The sequence below is a fragment of the Oncorhynchus gorbuscha genome, linkage group LG07 (genome assembly GCF_021184085.1).
Source record: "Oncorhynchus gorbuscha isolate QuinsamMale2020 ecotype Even-year linkage group LG07, OgorEven_v1.0, whole genome shotgun sequence".
Classification (NCBI taxonomy): domain Eukaryota; kingdom Metazoa; phylum Chordata; class Actinopteri; order Salmoniformes; family Salmonidae; genus Oncorhynchus; species Oncorhynchus gorbuscha.
The window spans coordinates 86,900,826-86,926,633 of record NC_060179.1 but is presented as its reverse complement, the minus strand read 5'-3'; the positions used below and the strand labels follow the sequence as shown (position 1 = coordinate 86,926,633).

At 51.6% G+C, this 25,808-nt stretch overlaps 1 protein-coding gene across 1 annotated transcript; it reads right to left on the bottom strand.

Moving 5' to 3' along the window:
- Positions 1-4,978: 4,978 nt before the first annotated feature.
- Positions 4,979-15,642, bottom strand: LOC124039398 (interferon regulatory factor 2-binding protein 2-A-like). Its single transcript, XM_046355362.1, has 2 exons — positions 14,310-15,642; positions 4,979-6,310 (listed from the first exon to the last, which is right to left on the bottom strand). Exons 1-2 carry the CDS (start codon positions 15,160-15,162, stop codon positions 5,550-5,552), a joined length of 1,614 nt encoding a protein of 537 aa, XP_046211318.1. The 5' UTR covers positions 15,163-15,642; the 3' UTR covers positions 4,979-5,549.
- Positions 15,643-25,808: the final 10,166 nt, after the last annotated feature.

Genomic DNA, 25,808 nt, shown 5'->3' with positions numbered 1-25,808 from the left:
GCGTCTTGTGACGGCCGGCCGCCCAACAACCTGCCCGCTTGACCCTATCCCCTCCTCTCTTCTCCAGACCATTTCCGGAGACCTTCTCCCTTACCTCACCTCGCTCATCAACTCATCCCTGACCGTTGGCTACGTCCCTTCCGTCTTCAAGAGAGCGAGAGTTGCACCCCTTCTGAAAAAACCTACACTCGATCCCTCCGATGTCAACAATTACAGACCAGTATCCCTTCTTTCTTTTCTCTCCAAAACTCTTGAACGTGCCGTCCTTGGCCAGCTCTCCTGCTATCTCTCTCTGAATGACCTTCTTGATCCAAATCAGTCAGGTTTCAAGACTAGTCATTCAACTGAGACTGCTCTCCTCTGTATCACGGAGGCGCTCCGCACTGCTAAAGCTAACTCTCTCTCCTCTGCTCTCATCCTTCTAGATCTATCGGCTGCCTTCGATACTGTGAACCATCAGATCCTCCTCTCCACCCTCTCCGAGTTGGGCATCTCCGGCGCGGCTCACGCTTGGATTGCGTCCTACCTGACAGGTCGCTCCTACCAGGTGGCGTGGCGAGAATCTGTCTCCTCACCACGCGCTCTCACCACTGGTGTCCCCCAGGGCTCTGTTCTTGGCCCTCTCCTATTCTCGCTATACACCAAGTCACTTGGCTCTGTCATAACCTCACATGGTCTCTCTTATCATTGCTATGCAGACGACACACAATTAATCTTCTCCTTTCCCCCTTCTGATGACCAGGTGGCGAATCGCATCTCTGCATGTCTGGCAGACATATCAGTGTGGATGACGGATCACCACCTCAAGCTGAACCTCGGTAAGACGGAGCTGCTCTTCCTCCCAGGGAAGGACTGCCCATTCCATGATCTCGCCATCACGGTTGACAACTCCATTGTGTCCTCCTCCCAGAGCGCCAAGAACCTTGGCGTGATCCTGGACAACACCCTGTCGTTCTCAACTAACATCAAGGCGGTGGCCCGTTCCTGTAGGTTCATGCTCTACAACATCCGCAGAGTACGACCCTGCCTCACACAGGAAGCGGCGCAGGTCCTAATCCAGGCACTTGTCATCTCCCGTCTGGATTACTGCAACTCGCTGTTGGCTGGGCTCCCTGCCTGTGCCATTAAACCCCTTCAACTCATCGAGAACGCCGCAGCCCGTCTGGTGTTCAACCTTCCCAAGTTCTCTCACGTCACCCCGCTCCTCCGTTCTCTCCACTGGCTTCCAGTTGAAGCTCGCATCCGCTACAAGACCATGGTGCTTGCCTACGGAGCTGTGAGGGGAACGGCACCTCAGTACCTCCAGGCTCTGATCAGGCCCTACACCCAAACAAGGGCACTGCGTTCATCCACCTCTGGCCTGCTCGCCTCCCTACCACTGAGGAAGTACAGTTCCCGCTCAGCCCAGTCAAAACTGTTCGCTGCTCTGGCCCCGCAATGGTGGAACAAACTCCCTCACGACGCCAGGACAGCGGAGTCAATCACCACCTTCCGGAGACACCTGAAACCCCACCTCTTTAAGGAATACCTAGGATAGGTTAAGTAATCCCTCTCACCCCACCCCCCCTAAGTTTTAGATGCACTATTGTTAAGTGACTGTCCCACTGGATGTCATAAGGTGAATGCACCAATTTGTAAGTCGCTCTGGATAAGAGCGTCTGCTAAATGACTTAAATGTAAATGTAACCAGTAACCACCGTAGGTAACCACCGTAGGTAACCAGTAACCACCGTAGGTAACCAGTAACCACCATAGGTAACCAGTAACCACCGTAGGTAACCACCGTAGGTAACCAGTAACCACCGTAGGTAACCACCGTTGGTTGCCAGTAACCACCATTGGTAACCACCGTAGGTAACCAGTAACCACCGTAGGTAACCATCGTAGGTAACCAGTAACCACCGTAGGTAACCAGTAACCACCGTAGGTAACCAGTAACCACCGTAGGTAACCAGTAACCACCATAGGTAATCAGTAACCACCGTAGGTAACCACCGTAGGTAACCAGTAACCACCGTAGGTAACCACCGTTGGTTGCCAGTAACCACCATTGGTAACCACCGTAGGTAACCAGTAACCACCGTAGGTAACCATCGTAGGTAACCAGTAACCACCGTAGGTAACCAGTAACCACCGTAGGTAACCAGTAACCACCATAGGTAACCAGTAACCACCGTAGGTAACCACCGTAGGTAACCAGTAACCACCGTAGGTAACCAGTAACCACCGTAGGTAACCATCGTAGGTAACCAGTAACCACCGTAGGTAACCACCGTAGGTAACCAGTAACCACCATAGGTAACCAGTAACCACCATAGGTAACCAGTAACCACCGTAGGTAACCACCGTAGGTAACCAGTAACCACCGTAGGTAACCACCGTAGGTAACCAGTAACCACCGTAGGTAACCACCGTAGGTAACTAGTAACCACCGTAGGTAACCAGTAACCACCATAGGTAACCAGTAACCACCGTAGGTAACCACCGTAGGTAACCAGTAACCACCGTAGGTAACCACCGTTGGTTGCCAGTAACCACCATTGGTAACCACCGTAGGTAACCAGTAACCACCGTAGGTAACCATCGTAGGTAACCAGTAACCACTGTAGGTAACCACCGTAGGTAACCAGTAACCACCGTAGGTAACCAGTAACCACCATAGGTAACCAGTAACCACCGTAGGTAACCACCGTAGGTAACCAGTAACCACCGTAGGTAACCAGTAACCACCGTAGGTAACCACCGTTGGTTGCCAGTAACCACCATTGGTAACCACCGTAGGTAACCAGTAACCACCGTAGGTAACCATCGTAGGTAACCAGTAACCACCGTAGGTAACCACCGTAGGTAACCAGTAACCACCGTAGGTAACCAGTAACCACCATAGGTAACCAGTAACCACCGTAGGTAACCACCGTAGGTAACCAGTAACCACCGTAGGTAACCAGTAACCACCGTAGGTAACCATCGTAGGTAACCAGTAACCACCGTAGGTAACCAGTAACCACCGTAGGTAACCAGTAACCACCGTAGGTAACCACCGTAGGTAACCAGTAACCACCGTAGGTAACCAGTAACCACCGTTGGTAACCACCGTAGGTAACCAGTAACCACCGTAGGTAACCAGTAACCACTGTTGGTAACCACCGTAGGTAACCAGTAACCACTGTTGGTAACCACCGTAGGTAACCAGTAACCACTGTTGGTAACCACCGTAGGTAACCAGTAACCACCGTAGGTAACCAGTAACCACTGTTGGTAACCACCGTTGGTAAATCATGATAAACAAGTTAATTAATCAATTGTCAGAAAATAGATGTGCTTTGGTGAATACACACCACCGTTCAACAGTTTGGGGTCACTTAGAAATGTCCTGGTTTTGGACAGAAAAGCAAAAACATTGTCCATTAAATTAACATCAAATGGATCAGAAATACAGTGTTGACATTGTTAATGTTGTAAATGACTATTGTAGCTGGAAACGGCTGATTTTTAATGGAATATCTACATAGGAGTACAGAGCTAATCCAAGTTTATCATTTTAAAAGGCTAATGGATCATTAGAAAACCCTTTTTGCAATTATTTTAGCACAGCTGAAAACTGATGTTCTGATTAAAGAAGCAATAAAACTGTCCTTCTTTAGACTAGTTGAGTATCTGGAGCATCAGCATTTGTGGGTTCGATTACAGGCTAAAAATGCCCAGAAACAAATAACTTTCTTCTGAAACTCGTCAGTCTATTCTTGTTCCGAGAAATGAAGGCTATTCCATGCGAGAACTTGCCAAGAAACTGAAGATCTCGTACAACGCTGTGTACGACTCCCTTCACAGAACAGCACAAACTGGCTCTAACCAGAATAGAAAGAGTGGGAGGCCCCGGTGCACAACTGAGCAAGAGGGCATTAGAGTGTCTAGTTTGAGAAACAGACGCCTCAGAAGTCCTCAACAGACAGCCTCATTATATAATACCTGCAAAACACCAGTCTCAACGTCAACAGTGAAGAGGCGACTCTGGGATGCGGCCTTCTAGGCAGAGTTGCAAAGAAAAAGCCATATCTCAGACTAGCCAATAAAAAGAAAAGATTAAGATGGGCAGAAGAACACAGACACTAGACAGAGGAATCTGCCTAGAAAGCCAGCATCCCGGAGTTGCCTCTTCAATAACCCTGCATTATCAACAAGTACCTTCTGAGAGGATCGTGTAGTTCGGAACAGGATGTCAGAGAGCGAGAGAAAGAGAGAGATGTCTACTGAGAGTATTGTGTAGTTGGTGCAGGATGTCAGAGAGAGAGAGAGAGATGTCTACTGAGAGGATTGTGTAGTTGGAACAGGATGTCAGAGAGAGAGAGAGAGATGTCTACTGAGCGGATCGTGTAGTTGGTATAGGATGCCAGAGAGAGAGAGATGTCTACTGAGCGGATCGTGTAGTTGGTATAGGATGCCAGAGAGAGAGAGATGTCTACTGAGCGGATCGTGTAGTTGGTATAGGATGCCAGAGAGAGAGAGATGTCTACTGAGCGGATCGTGTAGTTGGTATAGGATGCCAGAGAGAGAGAGATGTCTACTGAGAGGATCGTGTAGTTGGTATAGGATGCCAGAGAGAGATAGATGTCTACTGAGAGGATTGTGTAGTTGGAACTGGATGTCAGAGAGAGAGAGAGAGAGAGAGATGTCTACTGAGAGGATCGTGTAGTTGGTACAGGATATCAGAGAGAGAGATTTTACTTTGTTATCGGGACTTAGACTGAACAAGTGTCTCCTTCAGAAGAATACAGAAAACATGTTGCATTGCAACTTTTGGCAGCAGTGTGCACTGACATACCAGACTAGTGCACTACTTCAGCCTTCAGTTGTCTGCTAATTTTAGAACCCAAACATCCTATTCATTCTTTGTTTCCATTTGACAGTGGTTTCTTATCCCTCTTTCTTAACATTATCATTTAAAGAAAGACCCCAGACACTCACTTCTTCATACAACATCACACATTGTATTTGGCAATTCTTTTGAAACAAGTGCATACAAGTCACAGATAAAAGCATTTCAGTTGGTTGCCATGTACCTCGTAGAGAGGGGCGTCATCATCAGTCAGGTTTTGAACAGGAACAGGCACCAGACAGAGTCTGCATCCCAAAAGGCACCCTGTTACCTAAATAGGGCACTACTTTTGACCAGAGCTCTGTGGGTGTCCCTGCTCAAAAATAGTGTCCTTTTTAGGGAATAGAGTGCCTTTTGTGACGCACAACTAGAAGTAGGCCTACATCAACCGTGTTAAACATCAACAAATAGGTCCGAGAGAGCCCAGTTCTATTATAATTAAATACCTTTATCTTCAAAAATATAGGAACTGAATGTATTCAAAAAATCTCTAAATTATAGAGCCTTGTTTCACAAAGTATAGCCTACACTAGTCCCCTCGGATTGGGTCAAATATGTACAAAGTCCGTTGGTTAGTTTGTTTGGATGGTATTTCATTTTAATATTTATACACTCGTATTTGGTCTTTTTCCACCAAAACAATCTCTCCCCAAAATATTTTTAAAATAAAATCTCAAGTGTCCATTTCGTTTTTTACTTTGACGTCCCCTGCAAGGATAGTGCCGATTTCTCCTTGCATGAAAGCCCACGGTACGTTAGAGCCGACCAACGGGCACTTCTCCCCGCTGGGACAGTACACCTCCCCGGTGGCTCCTTGTTGTTTGATGCTCTGCCGCGAACACGGGAAGCAGAACTTGTGCGAGGGTACCGACGGACACTGAACAAAGTGTGTGTCCTCTAACCTCTGGTCACAGAGCGTGCAGCAGAGGGGTACGCTCCCGGGTACTGACGAGTCCGGAATGCTTTGATGCCCTTGGTCCATCATTCCACCCCCTGGGACGTGAAGTGTCCCCATAATACCGGATGCCTCCTTACCCTGTGTGGGCCGGCGGTTCTGGTTCATCGAGGAGGGCGAGAGCGGGCTGCTGCTGTTGCGGTGCGTGGTGGAGTGGACCTGGTTCCCGTCTTTGGGCGAGCTGTTCCCGCCACCACCGGCGTTGTCTGCCGCGAGGATCAGCGCCGCCATGGGGGAATGGCCGTTCTGCACAGCTTCCGGTGGGGTGGTGCGTGAGTGGGGGGATAAGGTATTGGTGGGGTCGGAGGAGAAGCTTGGTGGTGGTCCCGGGGGCATTTTATGTCCGTCACGGTCAGATGCTGGACCCGGTAACCACTGCTGTCTGTCCTCTCCATTATGCTTGGCGGCGGTTCCCTCTCTCTCCCCCACATGTTCTGGCGATGCTTTCCTTTTCATAGTCCGTGGGTGTTTTCCCCTGTCTGAAGGAAGGAAAGGGTTAATCATGAAGAAGGCTCAGTTAGAGACAACATGGACAGACAATGGTCATGAAGAAGGCTGAGTTAGAGACAACATGGACAGATGGTCATGAAGAAGGCTCAGTTAGAGACAACATGGACAGATGGTCATGAAGAAGGCTGAGTTAGAGACAACATGGACAGATGGTCATGAAGAAGGCTGAGTTAGAGACAACATGGACAGACAATGGTCATGAAGAAGGCTGAGTTAGAGACACAACATGGACAGATGGTCATGAAGAAGGCTGAGTTATAGACAACATGGACAGACAATGGTCATGAAGAAGGCTGAGTTAGAGACAACATGGACAGATGGTCATGAAGAAGGCTGAGTTAGAGACAACATGGACAGACAATGGTCATGAAGAAGGCTGAGTTATAGACAACATGGACAGATGGACATGAAGAAGGCTGAGTTAGAGACACAACATGGACAGATGGTCATGAAGAAGGCTGAGTTAGAGACAACATGGACAGATGGTCATGAAGAAGGCTGAGTTAGAGACAACATGGACAGATGGACATGAAGAAGGCTGAGTTAGAGACACAACATGGACAGATGGTCATGAAGAAGGCTGAGTTATACACAACATGGACAGACAATGGTCATGAAGAAGGCTGAGTTAGAGACAACATGGACAGATGGTCATGAAGAAGGCTGAGTTAGAGACAACATGGACAGATGGACATGAAGAAGGCTGAGTTAGAGACACAACATGGACAGACAATGGTCATGAAGAAGGCTGAGTTAGAGACAACATGGACAGATGGTCATGAAGAAGGCTGAGTTAGAGACAACATGGACAGACAATGGTCATGAAGAAGGCTGAGTTATAGACAACATGGACAGATGGACATGAAGAAGGCTGAGTTAGAGACACAACATGGACAGATGGTCATGAAGAAGGCTGAGTTAGAGACAACATGGACAGATGGTCATGAAGAAGGCTGAGTTAGAGACAACATGGACAGATGGACATGAAGAAGGCTGAGTTAGAGACACAACATGGACAGATGGTCATGAAGAAGGCTGAGTTAGAGACAACATGGACAGATGGTCATGAAGAAGGCTGAGTTAGAGACAACATGGACAGATGGTCATGAAGAAGGCTGAGTTATAGACAACATGGACAGATGGACATGAAGAAGGCTGAGTTAGAGACACAACATGGACAGATGGTCATGAAGAAGGCTGAGTTAGAGACAACATGGACAGATGGTCATGAAGAAGGCTGAGTTAGAGACAACATGGACAGATGGTCATGAAGAAGGCTGAGTTATAGACAACATGGACAGATGGTCATGAAGAAGGCTGAGTTATAGACAACATGGACAGACAATGGTCATGAAGAAGGCTGAGTTATAGACAACATGGACAGACAATGGTCATGAAGAAGGCTGAGTTATAGACAACATGGACAGATGGTCATGAAGAAGGCTGAGTTATAGACAACATGGACAGACAATGGTCATGAAGAAGGCTGAGTTATAGACAACATGGACAGACAATGGTCATGAAGAAGGCTGAGTTAGAGACAACATGGACAGACAATGGTCATGAAGAAGGCTGATATAGAGACAACATGGACAGACAATGGTCATGAAGAAGGCTGAGTTAGAGACAACATGGACAGATGGTCATGAAGAAGGCTGATATAGAGACAACATGGACAGATGGTCATGAAGAAGGCTGAGTTAGAGACAACATGGACAGATGGTCATGAAGAAGGCTGAGTTAGAGACAACATGGACAGACAATGGTCATGAAGAAGGCTGAGTTATAGACAACATGGACAGATGGTCATGAAGAAGGCTCAGTTAGAGACACAACATGGACAGACAATGGTCATGAAGAAGGCTGAGTTAGAGACAACATGGACAGATGGTCATGAAGAAGGCTGAGTTAGAGACAACATGGACAGATGGTCATGAAGAAGGCTGAGTTAGAGACAACATGGACAGATGGTCATGAAGAAGGCTGAGTTAGAGACAACATGGACAGACAATGGTCATGAAGAAGGCTGAGTTATAGACAACATGGACAGATGGTCATGAAGAAGGCTCAGTTAGAGACACAACATGGACAGACAATGGTCATGAAGAAGGCTGAGTTAGAGACAACATGGACAGATGGTCATGAAGAAGGCTGAGTTAGAGACAACATGCACAGATGGTCATGAAGAAGGCTGAGTTATAGACAACATGGACAGATGGTCATGAAGAAGGCTGAGTTAGATAGACAACATGGACAGACAATGGTCATGAAGAAGGCTGAGTTAGAGACAACATGGACAGATGGTCATGAAGAAGGCTCAGTTAGAGACACAACATGGACAGACAATGGTCATGAAGAAGGCTGAGTTAGAGACAACATGGACAGATGGTCATGAAGAAGGCTGAGTTAGAGACAACATGCACAGATGGTCGTGAAGAAGGCTGAGTTATAGACAACATGGACAGATGGTCATGAAGAAGGCTGAGTTAGATAGACAACATGGACAGACAATGGTCATGAAGAAGGCTGAGTTAGAGACAACATGGACAGACAATGGTCATGAAGAAGGCTGAGTTAGAGACAACATGGACAGATGGTCATGAAGAAGGCTGAGTTAGAGACAACATGGACAGACAATGGTCATGAAGAAGGCTGAGTTATAGACAACATGGACAGACAATGGTCATGAAGAAGGCTGAGTTATAGACAACTTGGACAGACAATGGTCATGAAGAAGGCTGAGTTATAGACAACATGGACAGACAATGGTCATGAAGAAGGCTGAGTTATAGACAACATGGACAGATGGTCATGAAGAAGGCTGAGTTAGAGACACAACATGGACAGACAATGGTCATGAAGAAGGCTGAGTTATAGACAACATGGACAGATGGTCATGAAGAAGGCTGAGTTAGAGACAACATGGACAGCAATGGTCATGAAGAAGGCTGAGTTATAGACAACATGGACAGATGGTCATGAAGAAGCATGAGTTAGAGACAACATGGACAGACAATGGTCATGAAGAAGGCTGAGTTAGAGACAACATGGACAGACAATGGTCATGAAGAAGGCTGAGTTATAGACAACATGGACAGACAATGGTCATGAAGAAGGCTGCACAGAGTTAGATAGACAACATGCGCAGATGGTCATGAAGAAGGCTGAGTTAGAGACAACATGGACAGATGATCATGAAGAAGGCTGAGTTAGAGAGACAACATGGACAGATGGTCATGAAGAAGGCTGAGTTAGAGACAACATGGACAGACAATGGTCATGAAGAAGGCTGAGTTATAGACAACATGGACAGATGGTCATGAAGAAGGCTCAGTTAGAGACACAACATGGACAGACAATGGTCATGAAGAAGGCTGAGTTAGAGACAACATGGACAGATGGTCATGAAGAAGGCTGAGTTAGAGACAACATGGACAGACAATGGTCATGAAGAAGGCTGAGTTATAGACAACATGGACAGATGGTCATGAAGAAGGCTCAGTTAGAGACACAACATGGACAGACAATGGTCATGAAGAAGGCTGAGTTAGAGACAACATGGACAGATGGTCGTGAAGAAGGCTGAGTTAGATAGACAACATGGACAGATGGTCATGAAGAAGGCTGAGTTAGATAGACAACATGGACAATGGTCATGAAGAAGGCTGAGTTAGAGACAACATGCACAGATGGTCGTGAAGAAGGCTGAGTTATAGACAACATGGACAGATGGTCATGAAGAAGGCTGAGTTAGATAGACAACATGGACAGACAATGGTCATGAAGAAGGCTGAGTTAGAGACAACATGGACAGATGGTCATGAAGAAGGCTGAGTTAGAGACAACATGGACAGATGGTCATGAAGAAGGCTGAGTTAGAGACAACATGGACAGACAATGGTCATGAAGAAGGCTGAGTTATAGACAACATGGACAGACAATGGTCATGAAGAAGGCTGAGTTATAGACAACTTGGACAGACAATGGTCATGAAGAAGGCTGAGTTATAGACAACATGGACAGACAATGGTCATGAAGAAGGCTGAGTTATAGACAACATGGACAGACAATGGTCATGAAGAAGGCTGAGTTATAGACAACATGGACAGACAATGGTCATGAAGAAGGCTGAGTTATAGACAACATGGACAGACAATGGTCATGAAGAAGGCTGAGTTAGAGACAACATGCACAGATGGTCGTGAAGAAGGCTGAGTTATAGACAACATGCACAGATGGTCGTGAAGAAGGCTGAGTTAGAGAGACAACATGGACAGATGATCATGAAGAAGGCTGAGTTAGAGACAACATGGACAGATGGTCGTGAAGAAGGCTGAGTTAGAGACAACATGGACAGACAATGGTCATGAAGAAGGCTGAGTTATAGACACAACATGGACAGACAATGGTCATGAAGAAGGCTGAGTTAGAGACACAACATGGACAGACAATGGTCATGAAGAAGGCTGAGTTATAGACAACATGGACAGACAATGGTCATGAAGAAGGCTGAGTTATAGACAACATGGACAGACAATGGTCATGAAGAAGGCTGAGTTATAGACAACATGGACAGACAATGGTCATGAAGAAGGCTGAGTTATAGACAACATGGACAGACAATGGTCATGAAGAAGGCTGAGTTAGAGACAACATGCACAGATGGTCGTGAAGAAGGCTGAGTTATAGACAACATGCACAGATGGTCGTGAAGAAGGCTGAGTTAGAGAGACAACATGGACAGATGATCATGAAGAAGGCTGAGTTAGAGACAACATGGACAGATGGTCGTGAAGAAGGCTGAGTTAGATAGACAACATGGACAGATGGTCATGAAGAAGGCTGAGTTAGATAGACAACATGGACAATGGTCATGAAGAAGGCTGAGTTAGATAGACAACATGGACAGATGGTCATGAAGAAGGCTGAGTTAGAGACAACATGGACAGATGGTCATGAAGAAGGCTGAGTTAGATAGACAACATGGACAGATGGTCATGAAGAAGGCTGAGTGAGAGACAACATGGACAATGGTCATGAAGAAGGCTGAGTTAGATAGACAACATGGACAGATGGTCATGAAGAAGGCTGAGTTAGATAGACAACATGGACAATGGTCATGAAGAAGGCTGATATAGAGACAACATGGACAGATGGTCATGAAGAAGGCTGATATAGAGACAACATGGACAGATGATGGTCATGAAGAAGGCTGAGTTAGATAGACAACATGGACAGATGGTCATGAAGAAGGCTGATATAGAGACAACATGGACAGATGATGGTCATGAAGAAGGCTGAGTTAGATAGACAACATGGACAATGGTCATGAAGAAGGCTGATATAGAGACAACATGGACAGATGGTCATGAAGAAGGCTGAGTTAGAGACAACATGGACAGATGATGGTCATGAAGAAGGCTGAGTTAGAGAGACAACATGGACAGATGGTCATGAAGAAGGCTGAGTTAGATAGACAACATGGACAATGGTCATGAAGAAGGCTGATATAGAGACAACATGGACAGATGGTCATGAAGAAGGCTGAGTTAGAGACAACATGGACAGATGGTCGTGAAGAAGGCTGAGTTAGAGACAACATGGACAGATGATGGTCATGAAGAAGGCTGAGTTAGAGAGACAACATGGACAGATGGTCATGAAGAAGGCTGATATAGAGACAACATGGACAGATGGTCATGAAGAAGGCTGAGTTAGAGACAACATGGACAGATGGTCATGAAGAAGGCTGAGTTAGAGACAACATGGACAGATGGTCATGAAGAAGGCTGATATAGAGACAACATGGACAGATGGTCATGAAGAAGGCTGAGTGAGAGACAACATGGACAATGGTCATGAAGAAGGCTGAGTTAGATAGACAACATGGACAGATGGTCATGAAGAAGGCTGAGTTAGATAGACAACATGGACAGATGGTCATGAAGAAGGCTGATATAGAGACAACATGGACAGATGGTCATGAAGAAGGCTGAGTTAGAGACAACATGGACAGATGGTCATGAAGAAGGCTGAGTTAGATAGACAACATGGACAGATGGTCATGAAGAAGGCTGAGTTAGATAGACAACATGGACAGATGGTCATGGTCAGTTAGATAGACAAATGGACAATGGTCATGAAGAAGGCTGAGTTAGAGACAACATGGACAGATGGTCATGAAGAAGGCTGAGTTAGAGACAACATGGACAGATGGTCATGAAGAAGGCTGAGTTAGAGACAACATGGACAGATGGTCATGAAGAAGGCTGAGTTAGAGACAACATGGACAGATGGTCATGAAGAAGGCTGAGTTAGATAGACAACATGGACAGATGGTCATGAAGAAGCATGAGTTATAGACAACATGGACAGATGATGGTCATGAAGAAGGCTGAGTTATAGACAACATGGACAGATGGTCATGAAGAAGGCTGAGTTAGATAGACAACATGGACAGATGGTCATGAAGAAGCATGAGTTATAGACAACATGGACAGATGATGGTCATGAAGAAGGCTGAGTTAGATAGACAACATGGACAGATGGTCATGAAGAAGCATGAGTTATAGACAACATGGACAGATGGTCATGAAGAAGCATGAGTTATAGACAACATGGACAGATGGTCATAAAGAAGTTTGAGTTAGATAGACAACATGGACAGATGGTCATGAAGAAGGCTGAGTTAGAGACAACATGGACAGATGGTCATGAAGAAGGCTGAGTTAGAGACAACATGGACAGATGGTGATTAATACTGAGAAGAAAAAAGAATGATGCACAATAATAACAGCAAATGATTTACTAATAAATACATAATCCCAAATTATATACTAATAAATGCACAATCCCAAAGTATATACTGTACTAATAAATACATAATCCCAAATTATATACTAATAAATGCACAATCCCAAAGTATATACTGTACTAATAAATACATAATTCCAAATTATATACTAATAAATACACAATCCCAAAGTATATACTGTACTAATAAATACATAATCCCAAATGATATACTAATAAATACACAATCCCAAAAGGCACTATTTTAATTTAAGCATGACATGTGGGAGTGTTTGTGTCATTACAAAAATGCTAATCTGGTGTAAATCTATTTGGTTTGAAGTGTGCTCCTATGTAACAAAGGGTTTAACCTGTGAAGTGCTCTCCATATGCACTTTATTCAGCATGTTACCCTCTGCTACATAGTCTAGACTACATGTTTACAGCTCAATAAAAATACATGTTGCGTTTTCTCACGACTCAAACAGACAAGTCATGCATAATATGCATATGGGGATAATTTAAATCAACTCTTTGCTCGGAATACCATTCAAATTAAATAGATTTGTCAGATTTGCATTTTCTTCTCTCGTGACAAATATACCCACAACAAGTCCTGATTAGAAGTGCATATGTAGAGTACTTCACAGGTTAAACCCTTTGTACATACTAACACTTTAAACCAAATAGATTTACATCAGATTAGCATTTTTTTGCAATGACACAAACACCCCCACAAATCATGCTTAAAAAGTGCCTTTTGGGATTATATATTTTTTAGTATATAATTTGCTATTGTTAAGAAAAAAATGCAAATCTGACAAATCTTTTTCATTTGAATGGTATGCCGAGCAAAGAGTTGACATTAAATGATCTCCCTGTGCATATTATGCATGACTTGTCTGTTTGAGTCGTGACAAAACACAACATTTATTTTTATTGAACTTGTAAACATGTAGTCTAGACTATGTAGCAGAGGGTAAATATGCTGAATGGTCCACTGTACTGCTCCATTCATATGGAAAAAACTACCCCAGCCATCCAGCCATCCAGCCATCCATACATCCAGCCATCCAGCCATCCATACATCCAGCCATCCATCCAGCCATCCATACATCCAGCCATCCAGCCATCCATCCAGCCATCCAGCCATCCAGCAATCCAGCCAGCACCAACCTGGTTTGGAAGCAGCTCCGTTCTGCTGTTGCTCACAGCCCATCACCCTCTGTTGCATGGCTGCATGATCCTTCTGGAACCGGCTGTCGAAAGTATGGAGAACCATCAAGTCCCTGACCGTTTTCCCCTTGTTCATCCACTCATCCGCCCGGGCTTTGTGATGCTCTATATCCGGTGTCAGGCTGTCAGGTATGTGCTGCTTATCCTTCTCGTGCTGGTCACTACAGGAGACCGAGACTAACCGTTTACCGCCGCCGTGCTCGTTGGGGCTACCTGCCATCATACCGGACCCCGGGTGCCCCATCGCCATCGGACACACGGTTCTGCCGTTAACTACGTGTAACAAGGACATGTTCCCGTTCACCAGAGGAACTAGATTAGGAGGAACCGTGTTATTCCTTCGCGGGTTGGGGCTCTGCCGGTTGAGCTCGTGTGGGTCGTCCGGTTTAGGAAATCCATTAGGTACCGGAATTCCGTTAGCCTGTCTCCCAGACTGGTACTCTGGTCCCATCCGCAGCGGACGGTCCAAGGTGGAGAGGGGGTAGCGGTCCAGGGGCTGTGACGGCCGGGATCCGAGGTCTCCTCCAGACCCGTGGTGGTTAGACTGGATCTCTTTCCCCGATAGCTGCTGCTGTTTCCCCGGTCCCGGAGACCTCCCCTCCTGGAAGCCGTGAGCCCGCTTCAGCTGCCGGGCTGTCTCAATCACAAACTCGATCCGGTCCGCTCCTTCGTAGTTAACACATCCCCTGCAGATGGGTTCGGTAAAATCCCAGATCATAGCCCAGGGCATGCGGGGCAGGTCGCATAAATAACAGGACTGTCTACGAGAGGCAGCGACCACCGCAGTCGACATGGCTTCCCTTTCACCGAAAAACGTAGCTTAAATCTCTCTCTCAAACCAGGTCTGTGTTAGAATCTATCCAATACGTTTTCAGAAACTAGTTCCTTCCGTTTCTCTAAAAAGAAAACGTGTCCTCTCCTCTCCCCGTCTGTCTCCGGACTACAGCAAGATACAGTAGTTCATAACAGCAGAGTAGAATGTTCTTTACTACGTCGTACGTGTGACCTGTCTCTGTCACTGCCTAGTCTACTACCTCCTCCGCTCAGCCCAGTCCCGATTTAAAGCAGGGACGTCTGTCAACCCAGTCCCGATTTAAAGCAGGGACGTCTGTCAGCTCAGCTCCGAGGCAGCGACGTCTCTGGACACTGTGCTTCCAGCTTCAATATTCTATTGACTTGATTCTTCTACGCCAGTCCCCTTCATGCTCTGAAGCCAGCTTCTCTATTGAACCACTTCTTGAACCTTTTGAAAGAAGCTAACAGCAGCCAGACACTGGGGTGGGAGAGAAGAGAACGTGTTATATTGCCTTCTGCTGCAAGGAAAGCCATGGGAAGTAGGGTGCTGAGTGTGCTGCAGCACCCCCTGCTAAAACGAAATAAAACAATTATTTATATATATTTTTTTTTAAACATTCAAACATAATTTCCCCCCACATCTTACATGTTTTATTTGATTTATTTAACCTTTATTTAATGGCTGCAAGATTGAAACAGAAAATATATCCACATAAGTATCCTCTTTTGTAAGGGATGGTTGGTACACTTGTTGTACTTTTGTCGATTTCTCAGAGATTGTACATTTACAATGTGATACGAACAGCAGTCTGAAGAAAAGGCATGAGAACAGAATAACATTGCCATATTTAACATAAAATGTTTATTGTTTTTACTCTCCAACATCTAGTTAGCATAATAATACAAATCCCATCGGAGTCATTCTGTTTAAAATAGAGATATCTGTTTGAATGGGCTCAATCCACTGCATTCACAATGGTGGCCCTCCCCATCTGAGGTGGAAGGTGGCTGAGCTACAGCGGTGTTTGTCAGACCATGAGACATCTTGTAAATCGTCTTCTCACGAAGATGTCTTCACCCCTAACCGCCAACCAAAACACCCCGCTTCGCCCCTAACCGCCAACCAAAACACCCCGCTTCGCCCCTAACCGCCAACCATCCACCCCGCTTCGCCTCTAACCGCCAAACATCCACCCCGCTTCGCCCCAAATCGCCAACCAAACACCCTGTTTCGCCACGAACCGCCAACCATCCACCCCGCTTCGCCCCTAACCGCCAACCAAAACACCCCTCTTCGCCCCTAATCGCCAACCATACACCCCGCTTCACCCCGAACCGCCAACCAAAGCACCACGCTTCGCCCCTAACCGCCAACCATCCACCCCGCTTCGCCCCTAACTGCCAACCGTCCACCCAGCTTGGCCCCTAACCGTCAACCATCCACCCCGCTTCACCCCGAACCGCCAACCAAAGCACCACGCTTCGCCCCTAACCGCCAACCATCCACCCCGCTTCGCCCCTAACTGCCAACCGTCCACCCAGCTTGGCCCCTAACCGTCAACCATCCACCCAGATTTGCCCCTAACCGCCAACCACCACCCCGCTTCGCCCCTAACCGCCAACCATACACCCCGAATTGCTCCTAACCGTCAACCATCCACCCAGATTTGCCCCTAACCGCCAACCATCCACCCCGCTTCGTCCCTAACCGCCAACCATACACCCCGATTTGCCCCTAACCGCCAACCAAAACACTCTGCTTCGACCCTAACCATCAACCAAAACACCTTGCACCTCGCTACTGCCCAACCTGTCACCCCGCTTCGCCCCTAACCGCCAACCATCCGCTTCACCCCTGACCGCCAACCATCCACCCCGCTTCACCCCTAACCGCCAACCATCCACCCCGCTTCGCCCCTAACCATCAACTAATGCACCCCGCTTCTCCCCTAACCGCCAACCATCCACCCGCTTCGCCCCTAACCGCCAACCATCCACCCCGCTTCGCCCCTAACCGCCAACCATCCACCCCGCTTCGCCCCTAACCGCCAACCATCCACCCCACTTCGCCCCTAACCGCCAACCAAAACACACCGCTTCGCCACTAACCGCCAACCAAAACACCACGCTTCGCCCCTAACCGCCAACCATCCACCCTGCTTCACCCCTAACCGCCAACCATCCACCCCGCTCCGCCACTGACCGTCAACCATCCACCCCGCTTCGCCCCTAACCGCCAACCATCCACCATCTGCTTCGCCCCTAACCGTCAACCATCCACCCCGCTTCGCCCCTAACCATCAACCATCCACCCCGCTTCGCCCCTAACCGCCAACCAAAACACCCAGCCTCTCCCCTAACCATCAACCATCCACCCCGCTTCGCCCCTAACCGCCAACCAAAATACCCCGCTTTGCCCCTAACCGCCAACCATCCGCTTCGCCCCTAATCTCCAACCATCCACCCCGCTTCGCCCCCAACCGCCAACCATCTGCTTCGCCCCTAAACGCCAACCACCCGCTTCGCCCCTAACCACCAACCATCCACCCCGCTTCGCCCCTAACCGCCAACCATCCGCTTTGCCCCTAAACGCCAACCACCCGCTTTGCCCCTAAACGCCAACCACCCGCTTTGCCCCTAACTGTCAACCATCCACCCCGCTTCGCCCCTAACTGCCAACCATCCGCTTTGCCCCTAAACGCCAACCACCCGCTTTGCCCCTAACTGTCAACCATCCACCCTGCTTCGCCCCAAACCGTCAACCAAACCGCCCTGCTTCGCCCCTAACCTCCAACCAAAACACAGCGCTTCTCCCCTAACCGCCAACCATCCACCACGCTTCGACTCGAACCGTCAACCATCCACCCTGCTTCGCCCCTAACTGTCAACCTTCCACCCTGCTTCGCCCATAACCGCCAAACAAAACACCCTACTTCGCCCCTAACCGTCAACCACCCGCTTCGCCCCTAACCGCCAACCATCCACCCCGCTTCGCCCCTAACTGTCAACCATCCACCCTGCTTCGCCCCTAACCGCCAACCAAAACACCCTGCTTCGCCCCTAACCGTCAACCAAACCGCCCGCTTCGCCCCTAACTGCCAACCATCCACCCCGTTTCGACTCGAACCGTCAACCATCCACCCTGCTTCCCCCCTAACTGTCAACCATCCACCCTGCTTCGCCCCTAACCGCCAAACAAAACACCCTGCTTCGCCCCTAACCGTCAACCACCCGCTTCACCCCTAACCGCCAACCATCCACCCCGCTTCGCCCCTAACTGTCAACCATCCACCCTGCTTCGCCCCTAACCGTCAACCAAACCGCCCCGCTTCGCCCCTAACCGCCAACCATCCACCCTGCTTCGCCCCTAACTGCCAACCATCCACCCCGCTTCGACCCTAACCGCCAACCATCCACCCCTCTTAGCCCCTAACCGCCAACCATGCACCCCTCTTAGCCCCTAACCGCCAACCATCCACCACGCTTTGCCCCTAACCGTCCACCATCCACCACACTTCGACCCTAACCATCAACCATCCACCCCGCTTCGCCCCTAACCGCCAACCATCCACCCCGCTTCGCCCCTAACCGTCAACTAATGGACCCCGCTTTGCCCCTAACTGTCAACCATCCACCCTGCTTCGCCCCAAACCGTCAACCAAACCGCCCTGCTTCGCCCCTAACCTCCAACCAAAACACTGTGCTTCTCCCCTAACCGCCAACCATCCACCCCGCTTCGACACTAACCATAAACCACCCACCCCGCTTCGCCCCTAACCGCCAACCACCCACCCCGCTTCGCCCCAAACCGCCAACCATCCACCACGCTTCGCCCCTAACCATCAACCATCCACCCCGCTTCACCCTTAACCGTCAACTAATGGACCCCGCTTCACCCCTAACCGCCAACCATCCACCCCGCTTCGCCCCTAACCCCCTACCCATCACCCCGCTTCGCCCCCCTAACCGCCAACTACCCTCCCCTCTTCGCCCCTAACTGCCAACCATCCTCCAACCATCCTTCGTCACTAACCGCCAACCATCCTCCCCGCTTCACCCCAAACCGCCAACCATCCACCACGCTTCACCCCTAACCATCAACCATCCACCCCGCTTCACCCTTAACCACCAACCATCCACCCCGCTTCGCCCCTAACCACTAACCATCACCCCGCTTCGCCCCTAACCACTAACCATCCACCCCGCTTCGCCCCAAACCGCCAACCATCCACCACGCTTCGCCCCTAACCGTCAACTAATGGACCCCGCTTCACCCCTAACCGCCAACAATCCACCCCGCTTCGCCCCTAACCGCCAACCATCCGCCAACCATCCACGCCCCTAACCGCCAACCATCCACCATCTGCTTCACCCCTAACCGCCAACCATCTACCCCGCTTCGCCCCCTAACCGTCAACCATCCACCCCGCTTCGCCCCTAAACTTCAACCTTTCAATGCACCCACTTCGCCCCTAACCGTCAACTAATGCACCCACTTCGCCCCTAACCTCCAACCAAAACACCACGCTTCGCCCCTAACTGCCAACCATCCACCCCGCTTCGCCCCTAACCGCCAACCATCCACCCCGCTTCGCCCCTAACCGCCAACCATCCACCCCTTCACCCTTAACCGCCCCTAACCGCCTAAACCATCCGCTTCGCCCCTAACCGCCAACCATCCACCCTGCCCCAAACCGCCAACCATAACCGCCAACCATCCGACCGCCTCTAACCGCCAACCATCCACCCCGCTTCGCCCCTAACCGCCAACCATCCACCAACCATCCACCATTTGCCCCTAACCGCCAACCAAAATACCCCGCTCGCCGCCAACCATCCAACCGCTTTCGCCCCTAAACTTCAAAACACCCCTTCGCCCCTAACCGTCAACTAATGCAACCCCACTTTGCCCCTAACCTCCAACCAAAACACCACGCTTAACCGCCCCTAACTGCCAACCATTCACCCCGCTTCGCCCCTAACCGCCAACCATCCACCCAACCATCCACCCCGCTTCACCCTTAACCCCTAACCGCCAACCAAAATACCCCTTCGCCCCTAAACTAACCCGCCAACCATCCGCTTCACCCCTAACCGCCAACCATCCACCCTTCGCCCTAACCGCCAACCAAAACACCATGCTTCGCCCCTAACCGCCAACCATCCACCCCACTTCGCCCCTAACCACCAACCAACGTCCCCGCTTCGCCCCTAACCTCCAACCAAAACACCATGCTTCGCCCCTAACCGCCAACCATCCACCCCACTTCGCCCCTAACCACCAACCAACGTCCCCGCTTCGCCCCTAACCTCCAACCATCCACCCCGCTTCGCCCCTAACCGCCAACCATCTACCCCGCTTCGCCCCTAACCGCCAACCATCCACCCCGCTTCGCCCCTAACCGCCAACCATACACCCCGCTTGGCCCCTATCCGCAAACCAAACCACCCCGCTTGGCCCCTAACCGCCAACCAAAACACCCGCTTCGCCCCTAACCGCCAACCATCCACCCCGCTTCGCCCCTAACCGTCAACCATCCACCCCGCTTCACCCCTAACCGCCAACCATCTACCCCGCTTCGCCACTAACCGTCAACCATCCACCCCGCCCTTCGCCCTAAACTTCAACTAATGCACCCCACTTCGCCCCTAACCGTCAACTAATGCACCCCACATTCGCCCCTAACCTCCAACCAAAACACCACGCCATCGCCCTAACTGCCAACCATCCACCCCGCTTCGCCCCCTAACCGCCAACCATCCACCCCGCTTCGCCCCTAACCGCCAACCATCCACCCCGCTTCGCCCCTAACCGCCAACCATCCGCTTCGCCCCTGACCGCCAACCATCCACCCTGCTTCGCCCCTAACCGCCAACCATCCGCTTCGTCTCTAACCGCCAACCATCCACCCCGCTTCGCCCCTAACCGCCAACCATCCACCCCGCTTCGCCCCTAACCGCCAACCAAAATACCCCGCTTCGCCCCTAACCGCCAACCAAAACACCCCGCTTCGCCCCTAACCGCCAACCATACACCCCGCTTGGCCCCTAACCGCCAACCAAAAAAAACCACTTCGCCCCTACCCTCCAACCATCCACCCCGCTTCGCCCCTAACCGCCAACCACCCACCCCGCTTCGCCCCAAACCGCCAACCATCCACCACGCTTCGCCCCTAACCATCAACCATCCACCCCGCTTCACCCTTAACCGTCAACTAATGGACCCCCCTTCACCCCTAACCGCCAACCATCCACCCGCTTCGCCGCCAACCTAACCCCCTACAACCATCACCCCGCTTCACCCTAACCGTCAACTACCCCCTCTTCGCCAACCCTAACTGCCAACCATCATCCTCCCGCTTCACCCCAAACCGCCAACCATCCTCCCGCTTCACCCCAAACCGCCAACCATCCACCACGCTTCACCCCTAACCATCAACCATCCACCCCGCTTCACCCTTAACCACCAACCATCCACCCCGCTTCGCCCCTAACCACTAACCATCCACCCCGCTTCGCCCCTAACCACTAACCATCCACCCCGCTTCGCCCCAAACCGCCAACCATCCACCACGCTTCGCCCCTAACCGTCAACTAATGGACCCCGCTTCACCCCTAACCGCCAACAATCCACCCCACTTCGCCCCTAACCGCCAACCATCCGCTTCGCCCCTAACCGCCAACCATCCACCATCTGCTTCGCCACTAACCGTCAACCATCCACCCCGCTTCGCCCCTAAACTTCAACTAATGCACCCCACTTCGCCCCTAACCGTCAACTAATGCACCCCACTTCGCCCCTAACCTCCAACCAAAACACCACGCTTCGCCCCTAACTGCCAACCATCCACCCCGCTTCGCCCCTAACCGCCAACCATCCACCCCGCTTCGCCCCTAACCGCCAACCATCCACCCCGCTTCGCCCCTAACCGCCAACCATCCACCCCGCTTCGGCCCTAACCGCCAACCATCCGCTTCGCCCCTGACCGCCAACCATCCACCCTGCTTCGCCCCTAACCGCCAACCATCCGCTTCGCCTCTAACCGCCAACCATCCACCCCGCTTCGCCCCTAACCGCCAACCATCCACCCCGCTTCGCCCCTAACCGCCAACCAAAATACCCCGCTTCGCCCCTAACCGCCAACCAAAACACCCCGCTTCGCCCCTAACCGCCAACCATACACCCCGCTTGGCCCCTATCCGCAAACCAAACCACCCCGCTTGGCCCCTAACCGCCAACCAAAACAAACCACTTCGCCCCTACCCTCCAACCATCCACCCCGCTTCGCCCCTAACCGCCAACCACCCACCCCGCTTCGCCCCAAACCGCCAACCATCCACCACGCTTCGCCCCTAACCATCAACCATCCACCCCGCTTCACCCTTAACCGTCAACTAATGGACCCCGCTTCACCCCTAACCGCCAACCATCCACCCCGCTTCGCCCCTAACCCCCTACCCATCACCCCGCTTCGCCCCTAACCGCCAACTACCCTCCCCTCTTCGCCCCCTAACTGCCAACCATCCTCCCGCTTCGTCACTAACCGCCAACCATCCTCCCCGCTTCACCCCAAACCGCCAACCATCCACCATGCTTCACCCCTAACCATCAACCATCCACCCCGCTTCACCCTTAACCACCAACCATCCACCCCGCTTCGCCCCTAACCACTAACCATCCACCCCGCTTCGCCCCTAACCACTAACCATCCACCCCGCTTCGCCCCAAACCGCCAACCATCCACCACGCTTCGCCCCTAACCGTCAACTAATGGACCCCGCTTCACCCCTAACCGCCAACAATCCACCCCACTTCGCCCCTAACCGCCAACCATCCGCTTCGCCCCTAACCGCCAACCATCCACCATCTGCTTCACCCCTAACCGCCAACCATCTACCCCGCTTCGCCCCTAACCGTCAACCATCCACCCCGCTTCGCCCCTAACCGTCAACTAATGCACCCCACTTCGCCCCTAACCTCCAACCAAAACACCACGCTTCGCCCCTAACTGCCAACCATCCACCCCGCTTCGCCCCTAACCGCCAACCATCCACCCGCTTCGCCCCTAACCGCCAACCATCCACCCCGCTTCGCCCCTAACCGCCAACCATCCGCTTCGCCCCTGACCGCCAACCATCCACCCTGCTTCGCCCCTAACCGCCAACCATCCGCTTCGCCTCTAACCGCCAACCATCCACCCCGCTTCGCCCCTAACCGCCAACCATCCACCCCGCTTCGCCCCTAACCGCCAACCAAAATACCCCGCTTCGCCCCTAACCGCCAACCAAAACACCCTGCTTCGCCCCTAACCGCCAACCATACACCCCGCTTGGCCCCTATCCGCAAACCAAACCACCCCGCTTGGCCCCTAACCGCCAACCAAAACACCCCACTTCGCCCCTACCCTCCAACCATCCACCCCGCTTCGCCCCTAACCGTCAACCATCCACCCCGCTTCACCCCTAACTGCCAACCATCTACCCCGCTTCGCCACTAACCGTCAACCATCCACCCCGCTTCGCCCCTAACCGTCAACGAATGCACCCCACTTTGCCCCTAACCTCCAACCAAAACACCACTCTTCGCCCCTAACTGCCAACCATTCACCCCGCTTCGCCCCTAACCGCCAACCATCCACCCCGCTTCGCCCCTAACCGCCAACCAAAATACCCCGCTTCGCCCCTAACCGCCAACCATCCGCTTCACCCCTAACCGCCAACCATCCACCCCCTTCGCCCCTAACCGCCAACCAAAACACCATGCTTCGCCCCTAACCGCCAACCATCCACCCCACTTCGCCCCTAACCACCAACCAACGTCCCCGCTTCGCCCCTAACCTCCAACCATCCACCCCACTTCGCCCCTAACCGCCAACCATCTACCCCGCTTCGCCCCTAACCGCCAACCATCCACCCCGCTTCGCCCCTAACCGCCAACCATACACCCCGCTTGGCCCCTATCCGCAAACCAAACCACCCCGCTTGGCCCCTAACCGCCAACCAAAACACCCCGCTTCGCCCCTAACCGCCAACCATCCACCCCGCTTCGCCCCTAACCGTCAACCATCCACCCCGCTTCACCCCTAACCGCCAACCATCTACCCCGCTTCGCCACTAACCGTCAACCATCCACCCCGCTTCGCCCCTAAACTTCAACTAATGCACCCCACTTCGCCCCTAACCGTCAACTAATGCACCCCACTTCGCCCCTAACCTCCAACCAAAACACCACGCTTCGCCCCTAACTGCCAACCATCCACCCCGCTTCGCCCCTAACCGCCAACCATCCACCCCGCTTCGCCCCTAACCGCCAACCATCCACCCCGCTTTGCCCTAACCGCCAACCATCTGCTCCCTAACCGCCAACCATCCGCTTCGCCTCTAACCGCCAACCAAAACACCCCGCTTCGCCCCTAACCGCCAACCATCCACCCCGCTTCGCCCCTAACCGCCAACCAAAATACCCCGCTTCGCCCATAACCGCCAACCAAAACACCCCGCTTCGCCCCTAACCGCCAACCATACACCCCGCTTGGCCCCTATCCGCAAACCAAACCACCCCGCTTGGCCCCTAACCGCCAACCAAAACAAACCACTTCGCCCCTACCCTCCAACCATCCACCCCGCTTCGCCCCTAACCGTCAACCATCCACCCCGCTTCACCCCTAACCGCCAACCATCTACCCCGCTTCGCCACTAACCGTCAACCATCCACCCCGCTTCGCCCCTAAACTTCAACTAATGCACCCCACTTCGCCCCTAACCGCCAACCATGCACCCCGCTTCGCCCCTAACCGTCAACGAATGCACCCCGCTTCGCCCCTAACCTCCAACCAAAACACCACGCTTCGCCCCTAACTGCCAACCATTCACCCCGCTTCGCCCCTAACCGCCAACCATCCACCCCGCTTCGCCCCTAACCGCCAACCAAAATACCCCGCTTCGCCCCTAACCGCCAACCATCCGCTTCACCCCTAACCGCCAACCATCCACCCCCTTCGCCCCTAACCGCCAACCAAAACACCATGCTTCGCCCCTAACCGCCAACCATCCACCCCGCTTCGCCCCTAACCACCAACCATCGTCCCCGCTTCGCCCCTAACCTCCAACCATCCACCCCGCTTCGCCCCTAACCGCCAACCATCTACCCCGCTTCGCCCCTAACCGCCAACCATCCACCCCGCTTCGCCCCTAACCGCCAACCATACACCCGCTTGGGCCCTAACCGCCAACCAAAACACCCCGCTTCGCCCCTAACCGCCAACCATCCACCCCGCTTCGCCCCTAACCGTCAACCATCCACCCCGCTTCACCCCTAACCGCCAACCATCTACCCCGCTTCGCCACTAACCGTCAACCATCCACCCCGCTTCGCCCCTAAACTTCAACTAATGCACCCCACTTCGCCCCTAACCGTCAACTAATGCACCCCACTTCGCCCCTAACCTCCAACCAAAACACCACGCTTCGCCCCTAAATGCCAACCATCCACCCCGCTTCGCCCCTAACCGCCAACCATCCACCCCGCTTCGCCCCTAACCGCCAACCATCCACCCCGCTTCGCCCCTAACCACCAACCAAAATACCCCGCTTCGCCCCTAACCGCCAACCATCCGCTTCACCCCTAACCGCCAACCATCCACC